The 22,265-nt window shown below is 43.1% G+C and overlaps 1 protein-coding gene across 4 annotated transcripts in view; it reads left to right on the top strand.

Moving 5' to 3' along the window:
* Positions 1-22,265, top strand: part of BMPR1A (bone morphogenetic protein receptor type 1A) — a 95,396-nt gene that overhangs the window by 61,707 nt on the left and 11,424 nt on the right. For 3 of the 4 annotated variants that reach the window (XM_044300001.1, XM_044300002.1, XM_044300003.1), the window contains 6 exons: positions 15,546-15,708; positions 16,269-16,371; positions 17,719-17,818; positions 18,763-18,865; positions 19,121-19,259; positions 21,431-21,623. In XM_044300001.1, coding sequence (XP_044155936.1) covers positions 15,546-15,708; positions 16,269-16,371; positions 17,719-17,818; positions 18,763-18,865; positions 19,121-19,259; positions 21,431-21,623 — 801 coding nt within the window. The remainder of the gene's footprint in view (positions 1-15,545; positions 15,709-16,268; positions 16,372-17,718; positions 17,819-18,762; positions 18,866-19,120; positions 19,260-21,430; positions 21,624-22,265) is intronic. The other variant, XM_044300004.1, reaches the window with a different exon arrangement.

Consider the following 22,265-nt stretch of genomic DNA (forward strand, 5'->3'; position numbering starts at 1 on the left):
AGGGAACCTGTCACCGGGATTTTGTCTATAGAGCTGAGGACATGGGCTGCTGGATGGCCGCTAGCACATCCGCGATATCCAGTCCCCATAGCTCTGTGTGCTTTTATTGTGTAAAAAAACCCGATTTGATACATATGCAAATTAACCTGAGATGAGTCCTGTACGTGAGATGAGTCAGGTACAGGACTCATCTCAGGTTAATTTGCATATGTATCAAATCGTTTTTTTTTTACACAATAAAAGCACACAGAGCTATGGGGACTGGATATTGCGGATGTGCTAGCGGCCATCTAGCAACCCATGTCCTCCCTCTGCTCTATACACAAATTCTGGGTGACAGGTTCCCTTTAATATATGGGCAAGTTCACATGATGCAGCTGTAATGTGACCGAAAACCAGAATGCCTTGTGAATGTTAAGTGTATACTTGCCCAATGTGTCCTGCCTTTTTTCTGAGCTAGTGCATAATCGCTAAGCAATTAGTTTCCAGTAAACCCATTTATGTAGAATACCTCCCCATTTTTGTAGAAGGGAATATGAGGCAGACTATTTTTTTTTTTGTGACATGAGGTGACGTGTTAATTAAAAGCAGGTATCTTTAGTGGGGGTATGAACTGGCATCCTTGAAAAGTTGCTTATTACGAACTATAGACTGGGTCTATGGGCATGTGGCAATTGTTAGCATTGTCTGGTGTGACTAACATTGGTTGTCTCTTCACCCAGAGATTGATGGAGGCCTTGTTGGCAATCTTTTGATGTAATGTATTGAGTAGTTGTTCAAGGCGACAACCTTATAAACGGACTATTAACAAGCTGCTCACCATATGACAATTACTAGCGTAGGACCAAATTCACACAGGCTAGGTTACATCCTAAATTCCTTCAAAATGCTACCGAGTTCTGCCCATCTCAGCAATGTTTTCCAGGATGTCTTCTGGTTTTCAATCCTGTTTCTTTGCCAGTCACATGTTTTCAATGGCACTTGGTGCTGGGGTCCAGGTCTCATTCCAAGCTTATGCTAAGAAAATAGAGTTCCTCCAATGGCGCCAAGCAAATCAGACCAAAGGAAAGTTCACTTTATCACCTTGACAAACATAAATGCACACTTGTTCGGCTATAAGATATTGTTTATTTGCTTAGTCTTCTACTTCACCTGTGACACACAGAAAATGATTAGTTTCACGGACACACGCTCTTTCTCCTCGACATTTGGAAGCCCTTGTAAGCTCACACTCCTAATTTTCTGCTGCCCCCGAGATGTGTATTCTCTTAGTGGAACATGGCACTGGACAGAAAAGCTTGTCAAAGCAGAGGTTTGTGTAAAATGAAATTGCAGACCAGTAACACATGGCTTCAATTAGGTCATAGCTTTGCTTTATAAGTAATGGGCGATAATGGCTTTAATTGTGCAAATTCAACCTGTCTAAGCCCTAATGCAAGCTAGACATGTTTTATTAATGATACCCAAACCATACAGAGGAGATGATTGCTATGTGTAAACAGGGCAATTATTGGGAATGTTTGGTTCATTCTTGATATTCGCTTGGGCACTGGCCCATGTAAAAGGACCTTAAGAGTGACTGACTGCAAAGTGGTTCATATCCAAGTTTAAAAGAAGCGAACACTGACCAGTATCCTGTCAATAGTTTGCACAGGGAAATATGGCTACGCCTAGGGTGCCATTATGGGAGTCAAGCCGCAGCTAGCGCTAGTTGCCTCAATGCACTGCACGGCATTTATTGGTTACAACACTTCAGTGCCAGCTATTTATATAATGGATCATGTATTTAATTTTACTGTCATTAATCCGAGGGATCTGCAGGGTTGTCCTGCAGATCATGTTTTTAAAGACGGTGATCCCATTTTGACACTTCCCTGGTCCCTCACGACAGACAGGAAATGCTTGCTCAGCAGATTACTGTATCTTTTTTATCTGTATAGATAGTGCAGCTGGTGGGTGTTCTCTATGGTAGCTGGAATAGAAATATCTAGGCTACTTTCACACTGGCGTTTCTGGGTCCGCTTGTGAGATCTGTTTCAGGGCTTTCACAAGCGGCCCAAAACAGATCAGTTTAGCCCCAATGCATTCTAAATGGATAAGGATCCGTTTAGAATGCAATAGTTTGCCTCCGTTCAGCCTCGTGTCCGCCTGGCGATGCGGAACCAAACGGATCCGTTCTGACTTGCACAATATGGTGCAATTGAAAACTGATCCGCCTCCCATGGACTTTCAGTGCAAGTCAAAACGGATCCCTTTGCATTATATATATATATATATATATATATATATATATACACCGTATTTATCGGCGTATAACACGCACTTTTTCCCCCTGAAAATAGGGGGCAAATGATGTATGCGTGTTATACGCCGATATAATGTTAAGAAGCCATGTTTTTACATACCGAATGTATAACATTAAGACGGCGCAGCGCCTGTCCCAGCTCCCTCCTCATGCGCCGCCTGTCCCAGCTCCCTCCTCATGCGCCGCCTGTCCCAGCTCCCTCCTCATGCGCCGCCTGTCCCAGCTCCCTCCTCATGCGCCGCCTGTCCCAGCTCCCTCCTCATGCGCCGCCTGTCCCAGCTCCCTCCTCATGCGCCGCCTGTCCCAGCTCCCTCCTCATGCGCCGCCTGTCCCAGCTCCCTCCTCATGCGCCGCCTGTCCCAGCTCCCTCCTCATGCGCCGCCTGTCCCAGCTCCCTCCTCATGCGCCGCCTGTCCCAGCTCCCTCCGTCATGCGGCGCCTGCCCCAGCTCACTGTCATGCGCCGCTTGCCTGTTCATTCATAAAGTGAGATAAGCAGGCAGGCGGCGCATGAGGAGGGAGCTGGGGCAGGCGGCGCATGAGGAGGGAGCTGGGGCAGGCGGCGCATGAGGAGGGAGCTGGGGCAGGCGGCGCATGAGGAGGGAGCTGGGGCAGGCGGCGCATGAGGAGGGAGCTGGGGCAGGCGGCGCATGAGGAGGGAGCTGGGGCAGGCGGCGCATGAGGAGGGAGCTGGGGCAGGCGGCGCATGAGGAGGGAGCTGGGGCAGGCGGCGCATGAGGAGGGAGCTGGGGCAGGCGGCGCATGAGGAGGGAGCTGGGGCAGGCGGCGCATGAGGAGGGAGCTGGGGCAGGCGGCGCATGAGGAGGGAGCTGGGGCAGGCGGCGCATGAGGAGGGAGCTGGGGCAGGCGGCGCATGAGGAGGGAGCTGGGGCAGGCGGCGCATGAGGAGGGAGCTGGGGCAGGCGGCGCATGAGGAGGGAGCTGGGGCAGGCGGCGCATGAGGAGGGAGCTGGGGCAGGCGGCGCATGAGGAGGGAGCTGGGGCAGGCGGCGCATGAGGAGGGAGCTGGGGCAGGCGGCGCATGACCAGGGAGCTGGGGCAGGCGGCGCATGAGGAGGGAGCTGGGGCAGGCGGCGCATGAGGAGGGAGCTGGGGCAGGCGGCGCATGACCAGGGAGCTGGGGCAGGCGGCGCATGACCAGGGAGCTGGGGCAGGCGGCGCATGACCGAGGGAGATGCCGGTCTGCGCCGTCTTAATGTTATACCTCCGGTACTACAGTAAGTACCGTACAATTAGATATAGAGTCAGATTGAATGTTTAACAGTTGCGGGGCCCGGTGTATTAGAGTAGAGTCACTGCACCGGGCCCCGTCATGAGTGTTCCCGCCTCCTCTCTCCACACTTATCCATCTAATGGGGGATCTGTAGATGACACTTATGGGGATCTGTGGATGACATAAGTGTCATCCACAGAGCCCCATAAGTGTCATCCTTTTACATTATTTACCTTATAAGTGGTATTAATATTAATAAAAAAAAGTTCTGAGCTACCCTTTTTTTCCTGAAATTTCCCTCTTAAAATGAAGGTGCGTGTTATACGCCTGTGCGTGTTATATGCCGATAAATACGGTGTGTGTGTGTGTGTGTGTATATATATATATATATATATATATATATATATATATATATATATATAATATTTTTTTTTTTTTTTTCATGGTAATGCAAACTGATCCGTTCTGAACGGACACAAGCGTTTGCATTACATCTGTGCAGATACCAGACTGATCCGCACCTAACGCAGGTGTGAAAGGAGCCTTAGTCTCATGGAGGTGATGAAGAGCCTTCTCCCATAGAGACCAGTTGAGCGCCATATCTGTATGTACAGAATTGCCAGCATGCCTTATTCAGGCCTCTAGCTGTATGCCTTCCTGTTCAGGACACGTGCAGTCGGCCAAAGAACGAATAGATGGGATGGATAGAATAGATATTGCTCTCTAGTTTTACAGTTATGTGCATTTTTAAAATTCTGTTTTGTTTTAATCAATAAACTACTGACATCACTCCCAAATTTCTGATAAAAATATTGTATTTTGAAGCATCTTAGCTTTTTTAGAAAATGACAAATTGTCAAAATAACAAAAACTGTTCCAGTTATCAGACCTCAAATCATGTTTGGGAAAACTAGTTGATATTCATTTTTACAGAGTACTGTGGCTTGAAGGCCTCTCCAGGTCTCAGTCTAAGGCCGAATGCACACGGCCGTGAGCGGTCCATGGAACCGCGGCCTGGATTCCTGCTGAGTGCAGGAGCGCACGGCGTCATTGGTTGCTATGACGCCGTGCGCTCCCTGCTGCCAGCACAGTACAGTAATACACTGGTATGATCTATACCAGTGTATTACTGTACTGTGCTGGCAGCAGGGAGCGCACGGCGTCATAGCAACCAATGACGCCGTGCGCTCCTGCTCTCAGCAGGAATCCAGGCAGCGGTTCCACGGACTGCTCACGGCCGTGTGCATTCGGCCTAACTATTACTTGACCAGGTATTGGGCAAAGCTGAAATTGGGGCTCATAATAATAGATTACCTTCTCCAATCATCTTTGGTCTAATCCTTATGGTCTTTTGCAAACTTAATCCTGACTCTCCTTTGCTTCTCATTGATGAAGGGCTTTTTTCTAGCTTTTCATGACTTCAACCCTGCCACTAAAAGCCTATTTTGAACTGTCCTCGCTGTGCATTTCATCTAGACTTCTACTTCTTATAATTTTTGTAGCTCATTTGATGTCATCCTATGGTTAGGCGATATTCGATTGAAGTAGTGGTGTTCACTGTCGGTGTTCAATTGTCCCAATTGCTACTTGACATTTTTCTTATGAACCACTGTATTTGAATTTAAGGATGAAACCTGCTCACTGTATCCCTCTCCTAGTAAAGCTAGAATTGAACCCTTCTCATTCAGAACTTTTCTATTTAACGTTTGGCATGATCTGTGGTGAGGTGTGTGTGTATGTGTGTGTGTGTGTGTGTGTGTGTATATATATATAATATATATATATATTTGATATTAATCTATCTATCACCCCTTTTGGACTGGACACGCCAATCTACCTGGGACTTCTGAGCAGAGTACTTTTGTCGCTGGTTCCTACACAGCCATGAATATTGGAGGCTTTAAGTCCAAAGTGAGGCAGTATCTTTAGTGATAGAGACCCATCTGCGGAAGCCACCTTGACGCCTGGTAGATGGGCCCGACACGTATGTGCGCTAAGAGCTTCCATTACTTATTCATACTCATTTATAGTCGGTATTGTACCACTTTTATCTAGAATGACCCCCATTTCTTAGCTCTAATTAATATATATATATATATATATATATATATATATATATAAAAAAAAAATTTTTTTACACTATTGCTCGTTAAATAAGACTTGGTTAGGTGTTCACCTAAACGACCGTTGTTGTGTTCTGTTCCGCAAAATGGGGTTCCGTTGTTCTGTGATCCGTTTCAGGTTTTTGTTTCCATGTGTCTCCCTTTTATTTTTGGAGGATCACCAGACATGAAGCAAAGTAAAAAAAAGTCTAAGTCAAGTTTGTAATCCGCGTCTGCGTCCGGTTTTTTTTACTATCATTTGCATGGCAATCTTGTGTGCCTCTGTGGTTTTTTTTCACGGTCTCATTGACTTGAATAAGTCCGCGAACTGTTTTCCGTGAAAAAAATAGGACAGATTATATTTTTTTTGATGGACTGGAATCACTGAAGCGGGTGACATTGAAAGTCAATGGGTCCACAGAAAAACACAACAACTGACACGGAATGAAACAACGGTCGTGTGCATGAGGCCTTATATAGAGAATCAACAGTGCAGGGCAGTCTTTAACGTGGGGCCCATTTGCTCCTTGGGGGACCAAGGCAGCTGCCTCTTGAGCCCCGCTGGCCACTGGTGACGTGGGGGGGTGGCAGCAGGGCACCGGTCAGCAATACAGAATGAAGTGCTGCGGCAGGGGAGGGAGAGGCGTATCCCTTCCCCCATTTCTCTGATAGGCTGCAGGCATCACGTTTTTATCACGTTTTTATCGCGCGGGTGCAATGCGTTTTGCACACGTGTGATAAAAAAACCTGACTGTGCTACCCAGACCCGAACTTCTTCACAGAAGTTCAGGTTTGGGTTTGGTGTTGTGTAGATGTTATTATTTTCCCTTATAACATGGTTATAAGGGAAAATAGCATTCTTTAATGCAGAATGCTTAGTAGGTGGTCAATTGAGGGATAAAAAATAACTCCTTCTCCTCTTGATCGCGTAGCTGCCGGTCTCTTCTTACTACTTTAATCATGAGCTGCCAACTAAAGGACCTGTGGTGATGTCCAATCATCATGGTGATGGATCATGGTGATGGATCATGTGATTGGATCATGTGATATGTCACCACAGGTCCTTTAACCGGCAGCTCATGATTAAAGAAGTAAGAAGTTAAGAGTTAATTATTTATTTTACCCTCAATTGACCACCTACTAAGCATTCTGTATTAAAGAATGCTATTTTCCCTTATAACCATGTTATAAGGGAAAATAATACAGTGAATAGACTGTCACCTAGCAACCATGCGTGAAAATCGCACCACATCCACACTTGATTGCGGATGCTTGCGATTTTCACTCGGCCCTATTCCCTTCTATGGGGCCTGCGTTGCGTGATAAACGCACAATATAGAGCATGCTGCTATTTTCACGCAACGCATAAGTGATGCGTGAAAATCACAGCTCATGTGCAAACCCCAATAGAAATGAATGGGTCTAGATTCAGTGCGGGTGCAATGCGCTCACCTCCCGCATTGCACCCATGCGGAAATCTCGCCCGTGTGAACTCGGCCTAGGTGTGTATTTATTTTTTTATTTTTTTTATTTTTTAATATGGTACTACTACTGGCACATGATTGGGGGCATCTATGGGGGCACTTGATACTGGAACATTATTTGGGGGCACTTCTTACTGGCACATTTGGTGGCTCTATGAGGACACTTGCACATTATTGGGGGCACTATGGGGGCATCTTCTGAGGTCACAAAGAAGGGGTATTTTGTATGAGGGAAAGAGGAGAGGGACACTGGGGGTTTCTACTGAGGCCACAAAGAAGGGGTATTTTATATTGGGGGGGCTCTGTACAGGGGCCTTTTATACTGGGGCACGTTATGGGTACTATGGGGAAGGGGAGAGATAAGAGTACTATTGGCTTATCTATGGGGGGCACTAAGAAGGGGTATTTTATACTTGCAAATTATAGGGGACACTGAGGCCATCTACTGGGGCACTATATGGGGCATTTTATACTGGTACATTATGGGGGCACTAGGAAGAAGGGGGAGAGGACCACTTTTGGGCATTTAATGGGGGAACTATATAGTGGTATTTTATACTGGCACATTATGGGGGACATTAGCTCAACTGGGGGCATTAAGGTTTTTTTTTTTAGTTTTTTTGCACTGGCACATAAGGAGAATTATTACTAGTGGCGGGTATTATGATGGACTTTATTACTACTGGGGGTCTATGGGGAACATGATTACTGGTATGGGCACTATGGGAGCATTCTTACTTCTGGTGTACAGTGGGGACATGTTGGGGGCACTGTAGGAGCACTATTACTACCATGTGTGCTCTAGCAGAGAATTATTCATATTGTTGGGACTTTGGGGAGCACTATTACTGTGGGGGCACCTTGGCACAGTATCGGCTTACCACAATTATTTTTGGGGGACATTATGTTTACACTATTAGCGTCAGGGTCACAATTTGCTGGGTGCAATTATTTTAGGGAGCTGTGTGGCAATAATTATTAAAGGGCACTATCTGCATGGTACTATTATTATTACTGTTTCTGCAGTATAGTATTGGGGAGCACAGTATTGGGGTGTGGTAGGATGATTTGTCCAGGAGATGGGAGGATGATAGAAAAGTAGTAAACTAAGATTTTGTTTGTCAAACTGCAGATATGAGAAATGGCTGAAAATGGTGGCCTGGTCAATATTAAAGACTGCCCTGCAACAATGTACTGCCCTGTAAGAATATCAGGGTTTTATAGAACACATTTTGCTTAGCTTTTTTGTTTCAGAACCAACTTGCTTTTTTATTTGACCATGCCTTGAAATCTTTTCCAGTTTTATAAGCCTCCCTTAAACAGTAGTATTAGAAGATGTGAGGATCAATAAGGAGCAACCACAATTGAAGAGCTATGCACAATTGACTGTAGAGTATCAGAACAGTGGAGAGGCTGGAGGCTATTATCTCTTGCCCTCTGTGGACCTTCATGGTCTCGATGTGGAGCTTAGAAGCCGGGTGTGGGGGCGGGGCTGGATAAAGCCGTTCACTTAAGAAAACATCAAGAAAGGAAATAAAAGCAGCTGTTGGGAAAAAAAGGCTGATTCAGAAAGCATTGCCAGACCTCAGACTCCTTTGTGACTGCTAAGGCAATAAAACAAGGGGGGAAACATGTGGACACAAGTTGTGGGATGTGTTCTCCAGAATTCCTTGCCACGTGCTCAGGCTTCTTGTATTCTTCTTTTAACTCCAACACACCAATTGTCTTTCATCTTTACTTCACCTTTTTAATTGCATTTCCTTTTAGTCATTTACCGCAGAAAGACTGTAGTTCTAAATAGATATTTCTCCAGGAAAGATGGCTTGTGTGTAGCTTAGAGTCTATATAGTAGAACAATTGTACACATAGTTTGGGGCTTTGCATACAAAATGTGATTCTTAACCTCAAACGAAAGGCTTCGATTTACGCTAGTGTGCAGCCGTAGGGTGGCAACCATCGCTCACATTGTAAAAACACTTACTCTGTGCTGTTTAAGAGTTACTTGGAAAATAAAGACATTTAAGCTATCAAAACGTGCCGTATAGAAAAAAAAAATTTGGGTTTCTACAGGCAGTTCTGAAGCGCCAGAACAAAGTTGTGTGTATTACTGGCCCTTAGAGACTATTCCTAACAATAAATGCAGAAAACCCGAAATGTTATGTTTAAAATGACCAAAATGATAAGAAAGCATGAAGTAACTTTGACTATAAGCAAGAGTGTAAAGAAGTCCTTAGCACATGCCAATGCTGAACCAATTATAAACGCTGATCAGTGATATTCAAGGCCAAGTGATCGTATGGTTGTATGTTCTCGATAATTGATTCGTCCCTAGTCTGAGTAGAAGGGCCCTTCATTTGTGGTGGTTTCCCCTCTTTGTGTGGAGCTAGCCTGTATGATGTGCTCTTGAATGTGTTAATTACTAGCTGCCAGTGATTTCATATGAGGTCATTAACACGGTTAAGTGTGTATTCGTCTCAAAATGAATACTTTGCCTTTGTGTCCTCAAGAGTATTGATCTGTGTTACTGGAGCATTTTGCTTGTCTATACGTTGTCTAGCCATGAGATGATTTGTCTCCAGTGGCAGGTTATGCAGTCTTAAATCCTTAGGAAGGATCAAGTCCAGCATTCAGTAGAGGACATTTTTATTTATGGCTAATTGACTCTAAATTTATATTCGTTTATTAATTGTTGGCTTTTTGCTTTTGATGATACAAAGGATTTTCATGGGGTCACGTAAGATCATTTTATCAGATCTACAATAAAGCACGGGTCTCATCAGATTTTTCTACAGATGGAAAGGTCTAATTTACATGACCTAGCAAAGAAGTGTCAGTGAAACGTGCATTTGGGCACGGAGCATCTTCTTGGCCTGTAGTTTGATGTTTGCCATTTGTATGTCTAGGAAATTTTCTTTTGCAGGGTGCCTATGATGTCGTTTATCCAACCTAACCCTGGTTGAAGCACTATGCACCTTGTATATGTTTGTGATATATTAAATAGGGAGTGTAAAATCAGGCCCTATCTCTATTGTTTGTGTAGAAAACTTTGTGGTGCCCTGATGGGTTCGATTTTTCAGCCTTATTGTATTTGTATAGCTGCATAAATTTTAATTTTTACCATCTTTTGGGTTGATTTTATTTTATCAAAGATTTGTTTGCTTTTATTTGTGAGGACGTATGTGTATTTAGTATGGCATTGCAAAATGTAAACCTACCAAGATAATTTGTATTAAACAACTAAATAGCCTATCCCTAGTATAGGTAATTAATATTCGAGGGTCAGGTCATCAGTTATAAAATCGTAACCCGAACCCCATTGAAGTCAACATGGACCCGAACTTCACTTTATTATTTTCAGTTATAACATAACATGGGTATATCCGAAGATAATAGCTTAAGACAGAATGCAAAACAATATGGCCATTTAGGGGTTAAAAAACTTCCTTATCCACTTGATCATGCTGCAGCAGCTTCTTCTATCCTCACTGAACAGGACCTGCCAAAGAGAGATAAGCTGCAGCACGATCAAGTGGTTAAGGTGACGTTTGTTTTAACCCCTAAATGGCCATATTTTGCATTCTGTCTTGGGGTACTTTCACACTAGCGTTGTTTGAATCCGGCCGGCAATTCCGTCGCCGGATCTGTGAAAACGGATTACATTTGAACAGGATTCTGTTCACATTGAAAAAATGTATTGGAAAAAATGGATCCGCCATTTGTCTTTTTTTTTTTTTTTTGCACATTTTCGGGTTCAACATGCAAAAGCCGGCTCCTTTTGACCGAACACACGGCGCCGGATTCGGCAATGGGGAAAAATGCATTCAGTCAGTGTTCCGGATTTTTGGCCGGAGGTAAAAATACAACATGCTACGGTTTTCTGAAAAGCCTGATCAGTAAAGACTGAACTGGATGCATCCTGAACGGATTGCTCTCCATTCAGAATGCATTAGGATAAAACTGATCTGTTTTTTTTCCAGATTTGAGCCTCTAGGACGGAACTCGGCGCCGGAAAAGAAAAACGCTAGTGTGAAAGTACCCTAAAGAATGCTGTTATTTTCTGATATATCCATGTTTTTTTTAATGGAAAATAAAATAGCCCAAACGCAGAACCCGGACTTCAGTGAAACATCTGGGTACCCAAACTCACAAAGTTTGTGTTCGCTTATCCCTAGTAGTGACCCTTTTGAAGGAGTTATCACATCACAACAACCCTTCTGAGAATTCCCATGGCTGATGACAGTGGTCATTGAGATGCAGCTTTCCACTCTGCTTAACCATATGCCATATTGAACAACCACTTGAAAGGAGTTCTCTGCTTCGCAATTGTTTGGTGCTCCAGTGAGTGTTGCGTCTCCATCTTTTACCACGTATGGCTCAGGACTTTTGCTAACAGCTATGCCCGGCTTTACAACTTCGTGCCATGAAAGTGAATGGGACTGAGCTGCAATAACAGATACATCTACTACTAAAAATACTGAGCTGTATTGTACAGAGTATTATAAATCGGGACGGTACCAGCTGATCGGCAGAGGCGCAGACCATCAGTCTAATGCAATCTTCCTTAAAAAAATAAATAAAATTTAGGCTAAATGCACACGATCAGAATTGCGTGCGGAAAATCCGTACCGTAGGTCATGTACATTGTATTATATAAGAATTTGAAATTATCAATGCACACGATGCATTTTTTTTTTTTTTTTTTTCTCAATGTGGTTTTTGACCTGCGGTTCGAATTTTTAAATCCGCAGCATGTCAATTTTATTAAACCTGACCGGATTTTCTTCATTTACTTAGTAAAATCCGCACCAATTGATGCGGATTGGCTGCACAGATTTGCCTGCGAACACCTGTGGATTCTCCGCACATGAATCCTGAACGTGTGCATGTACCCTTAAGGTGTTCATAACCCTCATATGTTTTAAATGGGTTTTATAGCATTTTACTATAGATGGCCTAATGTCGCAATAGGCCAGCAATATCGGATTGGTGGGGGTCCGGCACCCCCAGAACCCCGCTGATCAGCATTTCTGCAGTAGCTCCAGCACCAGAAGTCCGCATTGAATCTACACATTTTAACGGTGTAGTGGACAGAACTCTGTACGGCATCACTATTCTCATTTAAGTGAATGGAAGCCATGCCGCAGCACCAGCTCTTTATCCGGAGTATAAGCCATCAGTGAAATCCTTGAGTAAATATCAAAGCAACGCAGGGCAAGTCAAGCTGGGCAGGTTTTAAGTGCCCCTAGAATTTTTCTGATGGTGTGGAACTATTTAGTGTGTATTATATTTCGGTGTGAGCTAGTTCTATTTACCTGACGGCGAGTAAGAATGAATCTGACTCCTGGAGTCCTGCAGTAATGTCTGCTTCATTAATGATGCCACCAATGGTGGTAATACTGATTATGTCTGTAGTGCAAAAGTAATTGACTGTAACCAATATATTGCATTGGTCACAAAGTAATGGGCCTACTTATAGGGGTTGTCTCTTGTCAGCAAATGGCCAAAGGTAATACAAGGCACTAATGTATTGTGATTGTCCATATTGCCTCTTTTGCTGGCTTGATCCATTTTTCTATCACATCATACACTGCTCTAATCCAGGGGTTAGAGCCACCGCTGCAGCGCAGATATGAGGTGGCTAAGATGGGAGGTGCTGCGCATGTGTGCCTATATGCACTCCCATGGTCCTAGACACTAGAGCAACAAGTGCCTTCTCCTATAATGTGCAAGTGCAACCACCACTGATGGATTGCAGGGTGGTCATAACCCATGGATATGAGCAGTGTATAATGTGATCTAGCCAGCAAAGGAAACAATATGGACAATCGCAAAACTTTTGTAAGAGCCCTGTATTATCTTCCTTTACGTAATAAGTGCTATTTGCTTAAGTGAGACAACCCCTTAACATCGGGTGTGAGCCGTGGTACTAGATACATCTGCAGATGGATAAACAGTGACTGAAACACGGCACTCAGCGGAGTAGCCGCATGGACTCTTGGTGGTGGCTGCCATAAGATTAGACTTCCCCCAGTGAATATAGTCCGGTGGATCGTAAGAAGACTCCATTGTCAAATGGCTGAAATAGCCCCCTATAAAAGGACTCTAGAAAGCAGGTGACGGTTGTTTGGGTCACAAATGTATAATGAGCGCTTCACCACATTGCGGGCACTGTCAAATGACGCCACACAATATCACTGACAGTCTGAGCTCATTTTTTTGCCTTTTATTAGTGATATGTAGAAAAGTGTTAATAAATGTAAGTGAGCATGATCATATGACTTGTAACATAGGACAATCTTCAGCCTAAATAAGTCCCCTTTTTTATTTTTCTGTACTTTTTAACACACCTTAGCAAATTGTGCTGTTGGTTTTAAACCTGTCTGCCCTTGTGAATGTGCTAATACCTGCGGCGTGGATGTGCCATTCCATGGATGTGGTTAGGGTGATGTTGGCTGTCCTCCCCTGGCACGTGCTTTACAGCTCAGGACTCCACGCTATGCTCTCTTCATATCCAAAAGCTTTCAGCAGGAAGTTCGGGTACGTCTGGAAAACCTGTCTGCTTGTCCTTGTCTAGCTGCCAGAGGATTTCTTTACACTTTTGCTTATAGTCGAGGTTACTTGATGCTTTCTTATCATTTTGGTTATTTTAAGCATAGCTTTTTGGGTTTTCTGAGTTTGTTTGGAGTAGTCTCTAAGGGCCAGTAATACACATATGACTTTGTTCTGGCACTTCAGAACTGGTGTAGAAACCCCCAAGGTTTTTTTTTGTTTTTTGTTTTTTTTCTTCCTCCCTTCCTCCCTTCCTCCCTATACTGCACAAGTTTTGATGGCTTGTCTAATGTATTTATTTATTTTATTTTCACGTAACTCTTTTTTTTCTACCATTTTATTCCCTATAGAACACCAGAGCTTCGGCATGCTGCATTCTTAAACGAACCCCAGAGACACCCCCCCCCCCCCCCCTCAAAAAAATTCAAATTGGAGTCCCACATTTCATGTTTCCCATGGACCTTCAGCTAACATCTCAAGCCTACATTTTTTAGGGCAAAAAAGCATCAGAAAGCAGGTGCAAAATTAAAGAAAAACTTCACTAAAACCAATGTGTGAACCCATCCAAAGTCTGCTTCCACATATTGGTGATTGGTAATGGTTCATTTTTTATTTATTTTTTTGGGTTGGATTTTTCCATAAAAACTTTGAAACCAAGATTAAGAAAGTGCGTGTAGATTAGGGTTCCTTCAGATCCGTATTGAACTTTCTGTTTTTCTGATCCGTTTTATTTTGAGCATCAGTTCCCTGTTTGCATCTGGTTTTTGATGGAAGAAAAAGTACAGACAGGATTTCTTGATGGCTCAAAAGAACAAAGCGCAACTGAGATGCGTAATTATTTTTTCTTCTAGTAGGTGCTGTGGACCTGGGCTGTTCCTGCTTCTGCAGCTCAGCCCCTTTTCAAGGGCCTAGTTTGTCCCAGGGTGGAGAGATATATATATCTATATATATATCAGCACTCCAAGACTTGAAAAGGAAGGTATCTTTATTCACCCATGTGAAAAAATAATAGCAACGTTTCAGCTCACAACTGAGCCTTTCTCAGGCTTGAGACAGGCTGAGTTGTGAGCTGAAACGTTGCTATTATTTTTTCACATGGTGAATAAAGATACCTTCCTTTTCAAGTCTTGGAGTGCTGTCCCATTTCTACATATATATAATGGTGAAGCTCATTCCCTTGGACATAGCACCTGAGCCAGCGTACTGGTGCCGCCGAATTCTTTTTTGATAGATATAGATAGATATAGCTCTATCTCTCTATCTCTATATCTCTCTCTCTCTCTCTATCTCTATCTCTATCTCTATATCTCTCTCTCTCTCTCTCTCTCTCTCTCTATCTCTATATATCTCTCTCTCTATCTCTATATATATATATATCTCTCTCTCTCTCTCTATCTCTCTCTTTTTTGGGGGGGGGGTAAATTTCATTAATCCATTCACAATGGATTAATGAAAGAGAGGTTCTTGTAAGATTATTGGGCAGTTTCTCTGCCTACAAGATATTATCACAGATGCTTGGTTGACTTTTGCAGTTCTCAAAACTGAATTTGACTCAGCAGAGATCACAGGCCGCCTCTTCACAGCAAAACTGTTATAACATGAACAGAGTTGAGAAAAAGACCTTAATCCTAACTTCTACAAACCTATGCATACAGAATCAACCTAATCAAACTAATATGAAAAGTTGTTGTTCTAAAAATCTTCATCTACTTGCATATTATAAGTTATACCAGCAAGAATTAGTCTTTATGTAGAAAACTGATTTAAATCAAATCCACCCTGGTTTGTCCACTTGGAAACCACTAAATATTATTTTATTAATTACATATATATCCTACATATCAATGTATTTGCTTTTTCCTTTATTTATAGGTCAACACTTTGACATCTTGCCACACAGAACTGGAATGAAATCTAACTCTGACCCTAGGAAGCAAGAAAATGGGGTAACATTGGCTCCCGAGGACACGTTACCCTTCTTAAACTGTTATTGTTATGGGTATTGCCCAGAAGATGCCACAAATAATACATGCATGTAAGTGAGGGATTTCTCCAATTTTCTGTTTTGATGTATTGGGCAATGGAAACACTCGCCCCAATTATAATATAATATAAAATGTAATTGCTCTTTGTTTCATAACCAGTTTGTGTGCCATTTGTATTGGTTAAAATGCAATTTTCTTGTAAGCAGAATGGCAGACATTCAGACTGATGTCTGAAATAGTGAACTTTTTACAAGGCCCTAGAGTCAGTCCTAAATATTCTGAATTCTTCTGTGCGACCATTATTTTAAAAGAAAGGCATACGCTGCCATCTAGTGTTCAGTACAGGTTTTGCACCCCAGTTCTTTGGAATGTAGATCCTGGAACAGGTTTGTGCTGAACAGGTTGGATAACTGGAGTATGTCATTGTTATATCTTTTTTTTTTTGTATCATAATATCCAACTTTTATATCTGCTTATAATGCATTCAACATTTATTAAGCATGAATATTTAATGTTTCACTGTTTTCTATAGAAAGCTATTCATTTCTGCTACAAGACACTCTTCATTTCTGTTTTCTTCAAAAGTAACCATCTCCTTTATATCTTGTAGTACAAATGGACATTGCTTTGCTATTATTGAAGAAGATGAGCATGGGGAAATTACACTTACATCTGGCTGCATGAAGCTGGAGGGCTCGGATTTTCAGTGCAAGGTAACATTTGAGACATCTGCTGAGACAACACATTACAAGTGTGCGGGCCTTTACTTATAAGGCTTTAGTACATAGATTATATGTGCCCATTGGCGTACAAGATTGCAAGCGACAACACAGCGGTGCTTATTGATTATATGTAATCGGCACAGAAGAGTTGGTGAAGGTAACTGGGGCCGGGTTAGTGTTGTTGCACCAGAACTCTAGTGTTTTAGTAAAGCAGGCTCAAATTTGTGGACCCGTAAAATGAACCAGACGTAGTACAGGTGAGCCACATCCTTTTAGTTATGGTTTAAAGCTTACCACCCAAGCCACCACTGTGATGGATTTCATCGACTTTTATGATGCCTAAATATTATCTACCCCAGGGTAGCCATTCTGCAATGTTTCTCACATTCTGAAAGCCCTTCCCATTACCATCCAAGTTTTATCCTATGAATTCCCCTTCCACTCCTGTCCTGAAAATGGCTGCTGATGGAGGCGCTAGTAAAGCGGTCTCGACAATCAGTGCTCCCCATTAAAATGCACTGTGCCTGTGGCAGCTTCCTTCCTGGAGGCAGGTCCTAGGAGCCCAGGAAGCTGGCACAGGTGCCAGGTGTTTCAGCTGGAGTAACATGTTCTCCTCCTGAGTGGCCATTTATAGGATGGGAGCTGTCTGGGAAGACTTGGAGACAAGTGAGTAGTTTTAAAAAGAGAGAGAGAATGTTGCAGAACTTCTGAAGATTATTAAGTTGCATATATCACCTTTACCCTCTCCTATACTAATTAATTATATTCAAGGTGGCCAACCCTTTTACAGAGGTTATTTAGCTTTTTAAAGTTCTTAGGGTAGGCAATAAATTAGTTTAGAGGGGTGCAACTGTCGGCACGTGTTTGGAAGGGTAGCATCGCTCTGGAGAGCACTGAAGCCTATTTGTTGTTTACATCGGCCCTAATGCTGTTCATAAATCAGGGTCTTTGTCCCCTTCTGTCCTACTACAATACCCAGAACAGCCACTGCTAAAAGTACGGAGGTGGCTGCGGGGCACCTTCAAATAGCTGATCAGCATTGTGCCAAAAGTCCAACTCTCAACTTACTAACATTAGTTTGCCCATCCTAAGGCTAGGCCATCTGTTGTAAAATGCTGAATATCCCCTTTTAAGAATCAGACCTACTTCCACAGTTTTTGCTAGTGCTACTGAAATTGGTCAACAGGCACGTTGGACAGACCCATTAATAAGGATGTGCACTACCAGATAAGTGTAGAGCTCTATCTACAAGCCTCTTCAGAGCCTGCATATGAAAGAGGTCTCATGATATATTTTTGAAAGGCAGTAACCCTTTTTTCTTCTGTTTGAAAAATGTAGGATTCTCCCAAAGCCCAGATACGAAGGACAATTGAGTGCTGTCGGACTGACTTTTGCAATAAAGATTTGCAACCCACACTACCACCGGATGGGAGACCAGGTAATTTTTCTCTGCGCATAATACATATCTTACTTGGGCCTCATGCACACAACCGTAGTTCAATGGGGCCGCATAAGATGCGGACAGCAAGTATTGTCCTTACTTTTGTCAGAAGAATATTCTTTTAACATACTCCAGCCAGTCGAAGTCTAAAGGTGTGCTAGATGTACAGGATATGATCTTTTCCTGACAATGATGTGCAGTACTACAATGCTGATGAACTATCCTCCAGATAAATGGTCAATATATAATTGGCAGAGGTAACCCCTGCCGATCAGCTGTTTGAAGAAGTAGATGGCAGTGTAATTACAGCTGTTCTGTGCCATTCATGTGAATGGGACTATTGTTTGATCTTTTGAATGATTTCATGGACAACTGATGGGTCGTAATGCAGCCAGTCAGTGTCTCGTGTATGGCTGGTTTTAGCGGAGGTCCTTGTAAAACCGTATGAATGCTGGGAAAGACCTGGAATGTGTATAAAAAAATAAAATGCACTCATCTGTTCCAGCTCTGAGAGTCCCATTTCCACTGCTTCCATCCTCCTGTGGACCAGAAGTGCGACGTCCTATCAGTCATGTGCTGCTTTGGGACACATCACCGCTGAAGCCAAGAAATGGCAGCAGCAGTGCTTGTTACAACAGATGGGACATCACACTTACAGTCCACAGTGGACTTTAGCAGTAGAGACCCTCAGCTCTGGAGCCTCAAAGGTCAGGTGAATATCTTTGTTTTTTGTCTTGAACGTATTCTGGGCCTTAGCTGACTTTACTCGGGAGTCTGATGGCTCCAGACCATGCAGCAGTTATAGTGCAGCATCAGAGGAGTGGGTCCACACTTTTTCTTGCTTGTGAATATATCTGAGTTAATAATGTTAGACAGAACAGTAAGAGTAACTAACCTGCCTTCTGTTACATAGTACCGAATAACAGGGTCATTCTTTTCAGAAGGAATATTTGGCAGAAGTGTCCACGTCATAGCGCTGATTATATCCATTGTGGTCTGCTTATTAATCATGGTGGTCTTCATCTTCATTACCTGCATGTACAAGTAAGATCTTTATTAAAAAAATATATATATATATTTAGCATGTGACTTTTTTTTTTTTTTTTTTTTTGCTGTGATTTGTAAAAATACCAAGGGACAAAAAACCCACCAGGAAACTATCATAACGTTGTGTTTTGTAGGGCGTTATATAGTTTCCTATTTACCAACATGTATCACTGGCTGTGGCGTTTTTGCTCCCCCCCCCAAAAAAACTAACTAAAAATTAACCTGCATGTGCAACCACTCTGTTTTTTGCAGGCACAAGCTGGCAACCCAGAGAATGCTGTACAATAGAGACCTGGAACAAGATGATGCTTTTATACCAACTGGAGAGTCACTAAAGGCTCTCATTGACCTGTCCCAAAGTTCTGGCAGTGGATCTGGGCTTCCCCTCTTGGTAAAGCACAACGTTATCAAGTATTTTCTGTTTAAAAATTGACCAACTACTAACAGTTTTAGACGTCATGCACACATAGCTGTAGGCATTTAATGTGCTGTAATATCGTGCTCCACATAGCATCATATTAAATGTTAATACTTCCTTAAAGAAGCACTCCAGGATTTTATTTTTTTATTTTCTAACTGTATTTAGGGCAAAATAGGCCATTATTACCGAATACGGTAGAGACACATGTAGGTCTCGGCCACTAATCGAAAAAACTAAACAAAAAAAAACTGACCATTGGCTTGATTCAAAGACAGCACCTTGCCTATGTCATTTTTTTTGGGTTAGATTTTTGTGACATATGTTCCCTCTTCAGCTCCGTGGTTTCCTTCTCACTGGGATACTGCCGGCCAATGCCACCAATGATAAAGCCCAGTGGCCCGATGAAGTGTCAGGGAGGGAAGGAGAGGAGAGAATAGGAGGGCAGGCGAGAGGCGTGCTGAATGTGGATAAAGTAAAGGACCTTTGATGTCATCGCCATGTGACTAATATCCACTTGTTGTTGGTCACATGGTGATGACATCATCAAAGGTCCTTTTAACTTATCAGCATCCAGGCAGATCTTGCGGCAGGAGGTTTCCTTCAGTTTTACAGGTGTGCTTTATGCTGTGTCTCTGTGCCTTTTATATTAATAGCAAGTGACCCCAACATGTCATCATATAATAGGCTTCATGGGGTTAATTATGGTGTCACTATTAATGAGGCACATGGAGGTTTAAATTTAGAAACACCATGTACCTCCCATTAAAGGGGTTTTCCAGGCTTTTAATATTGATGAGCTATCCTCAAGGTAGGTCATCAATATCAGATCGGCAGGTCTCCGGTCTCTCTGCTTGCTGCTGCTATGTCTACGGCAAGCAGGAAGAGAGACAGGAGTCGGCACTCTCGCACAGCGCATTCATTCTCTTCATAAAACTGATAAACCATGTTGATGACCTACTCTAAACCTAATTTGTTGTTGGCAGCCATCTTGATTCCTTCTCCCCTCAGATATTGTTTTCCTAATGAATCCTACGTTTCCCATCAAGCATGGCTTTGCAGAGGGCGTGGGTCCCACCACACTGCACTGTGTAAGGGCAGCCATGACACACAACTGCTGTCCCCTCACACTGCAGGGTCTCGGTGTTCTCCTATGTCAGGGGTGGGCAACATCAGGCACTCCAGCGGTTGTGAAACTATAGCTCCCAGCATGCATACTTGCTCTGCTCTTCTCAGAACTCTAATAGAAATGAATCGAGCATGCTGGGAATTGTAGTTTCACAACAGCTGGAGTGATGAAGGTTGCTGATCCCTGTCCTATGTCATGCAGCTTGACCTGTCTGCCTTCTCCCTTGTCAGCTCTTACATACAGGAGGCAGGTAGACCAGTGTGAAGCTCCATCCCAGGGAACTACAATGGAGAATCATCATGTGAGTCAGGAGGTGTATATAACTGCAGCTAGTCACTGTATACACTTACCTACTATATATCTGAACTCCTGGTTCTTTAGATAGAGACAATATATTTTCCAGGCAGGCTTTTATGTGTCTCCTACTGAGGGGAGGCTTCTTTCTGGCAACTCTGCCATATAGCTCAGATTGTTGGAGTGCTGTAGTGATGGCTGACCTTCTGGAAACTTCTCCCATCTCCACACAGGATTTTTTTTTTAGCTCAGCTAGAATGACCATTAGGTACATGCTCACCTCTTACCAAGGCCCGTCTTCCCCATTACTTAGTTTGGAGGGGTAGCCAACTCTAGGAAGAGTCCTGTTTGTTCCAAACTTCTTCCATTTAAGAATTATGGAGGTCACTGTGCTCTTGGAAACTTTCAGTGTAGCAGTGTACCCTTCTCCAGATCTGTGCCTCCACACAATACTATCTCTGAGCTCTCCCAGCAGTTCTTTCCTCCTCATGGCTTGGTTTTTGCTCTGATTTATATCGACTTGATTTTTTTTTTTTGCATAAGGCCGTAACATAACAAAATGTAAAACAAAAATGAAATGGTCTGAAGACTTTCCCAATGCATTGTACATGGGTGGTGGGTTATAAAGTCTTGCTTTTGCCTCTTCTATTTTAACTTGATGAAAGACATTAACCATTATGACACTTTTTGATGTGGATTAACCTATGGTTTGGCCTTACAGGTCCAGAGAACAATTGCAAAGCAGATCCAAATGGTGAGGCAGATAGGAAAGGGACGATATGGAGAGGTTTGGATGGGAAAGTGGAGAGGAGAAAAAGTGGCTGTGAAAGTCTTCTTCACTGCTGAGGAAGCCAGCTGGTTCAGAGAGACCGAAATCTACCAGACTGTGCTGATGAGACATGAGAATATATTAGGTAAGTAAAACTCAAGCCACCTCAAGAAGTAGTTTTCTCGTCTGTATGTGTATACAGTAGTTAAGGCACTTAGGGGTGGGCAGCAACCATAAGAAATGTAAACTCAGCCCAAGGCCTTGCTAACAGCTTAATGAAACTGATAAAAATGTTTCACAAGCTGAAGGACTGTATTTGAGCTGGACATTCTGTGTACTGACACTGAACCAGAAAGACTTGTAGAAATTTGGGACATTTAAAAAACAAAACAAAAACTACTCAATGCAGGTCTGAATCATACTGGGATACATGAGGGTCAGTGCTAATATCACCATTCTGCATCTAGGGCTTTTCAATGTGTGTGGTTTTTTTTTTTGTTTTTTGGATTCACCCAACTGTAGGCTGCCTGTGCCCATATTGTGGACTGCAATCGCCATTGACTTGAATGGATCCACAAGATGCGGAGCGGAGGCATGGATCGGAAGCCAATATTTTGTTGTTGCAGAATCTCTTGCATATTGTGGACACATTCAAGTCAATGGGGCCGCATCCGCAAACTGCGTGCACACGGGGCGGTGCCTGTGCATTGCGGACCATGATTAGCGGTCCACAGTATGGGGCACACGCTTGTATGCATGAGCCCTAAAGGAGTTTTCCAAGACTTTA

Source organism: Bufo gargarizans, chromosome 6 (assembly GCF_014858855.1).
Source record: "Bufo gargarizans isolate SCDJY-AF-19 chromosome 6, ASM1485885v1, whole genome shotgun sequence".
Taxonomy (NCBI): Eukaryota; Metazoa; Chordata; class Amphibia; order Anura; family Bufonidae; genus Bufo; species Bufo gargarizans.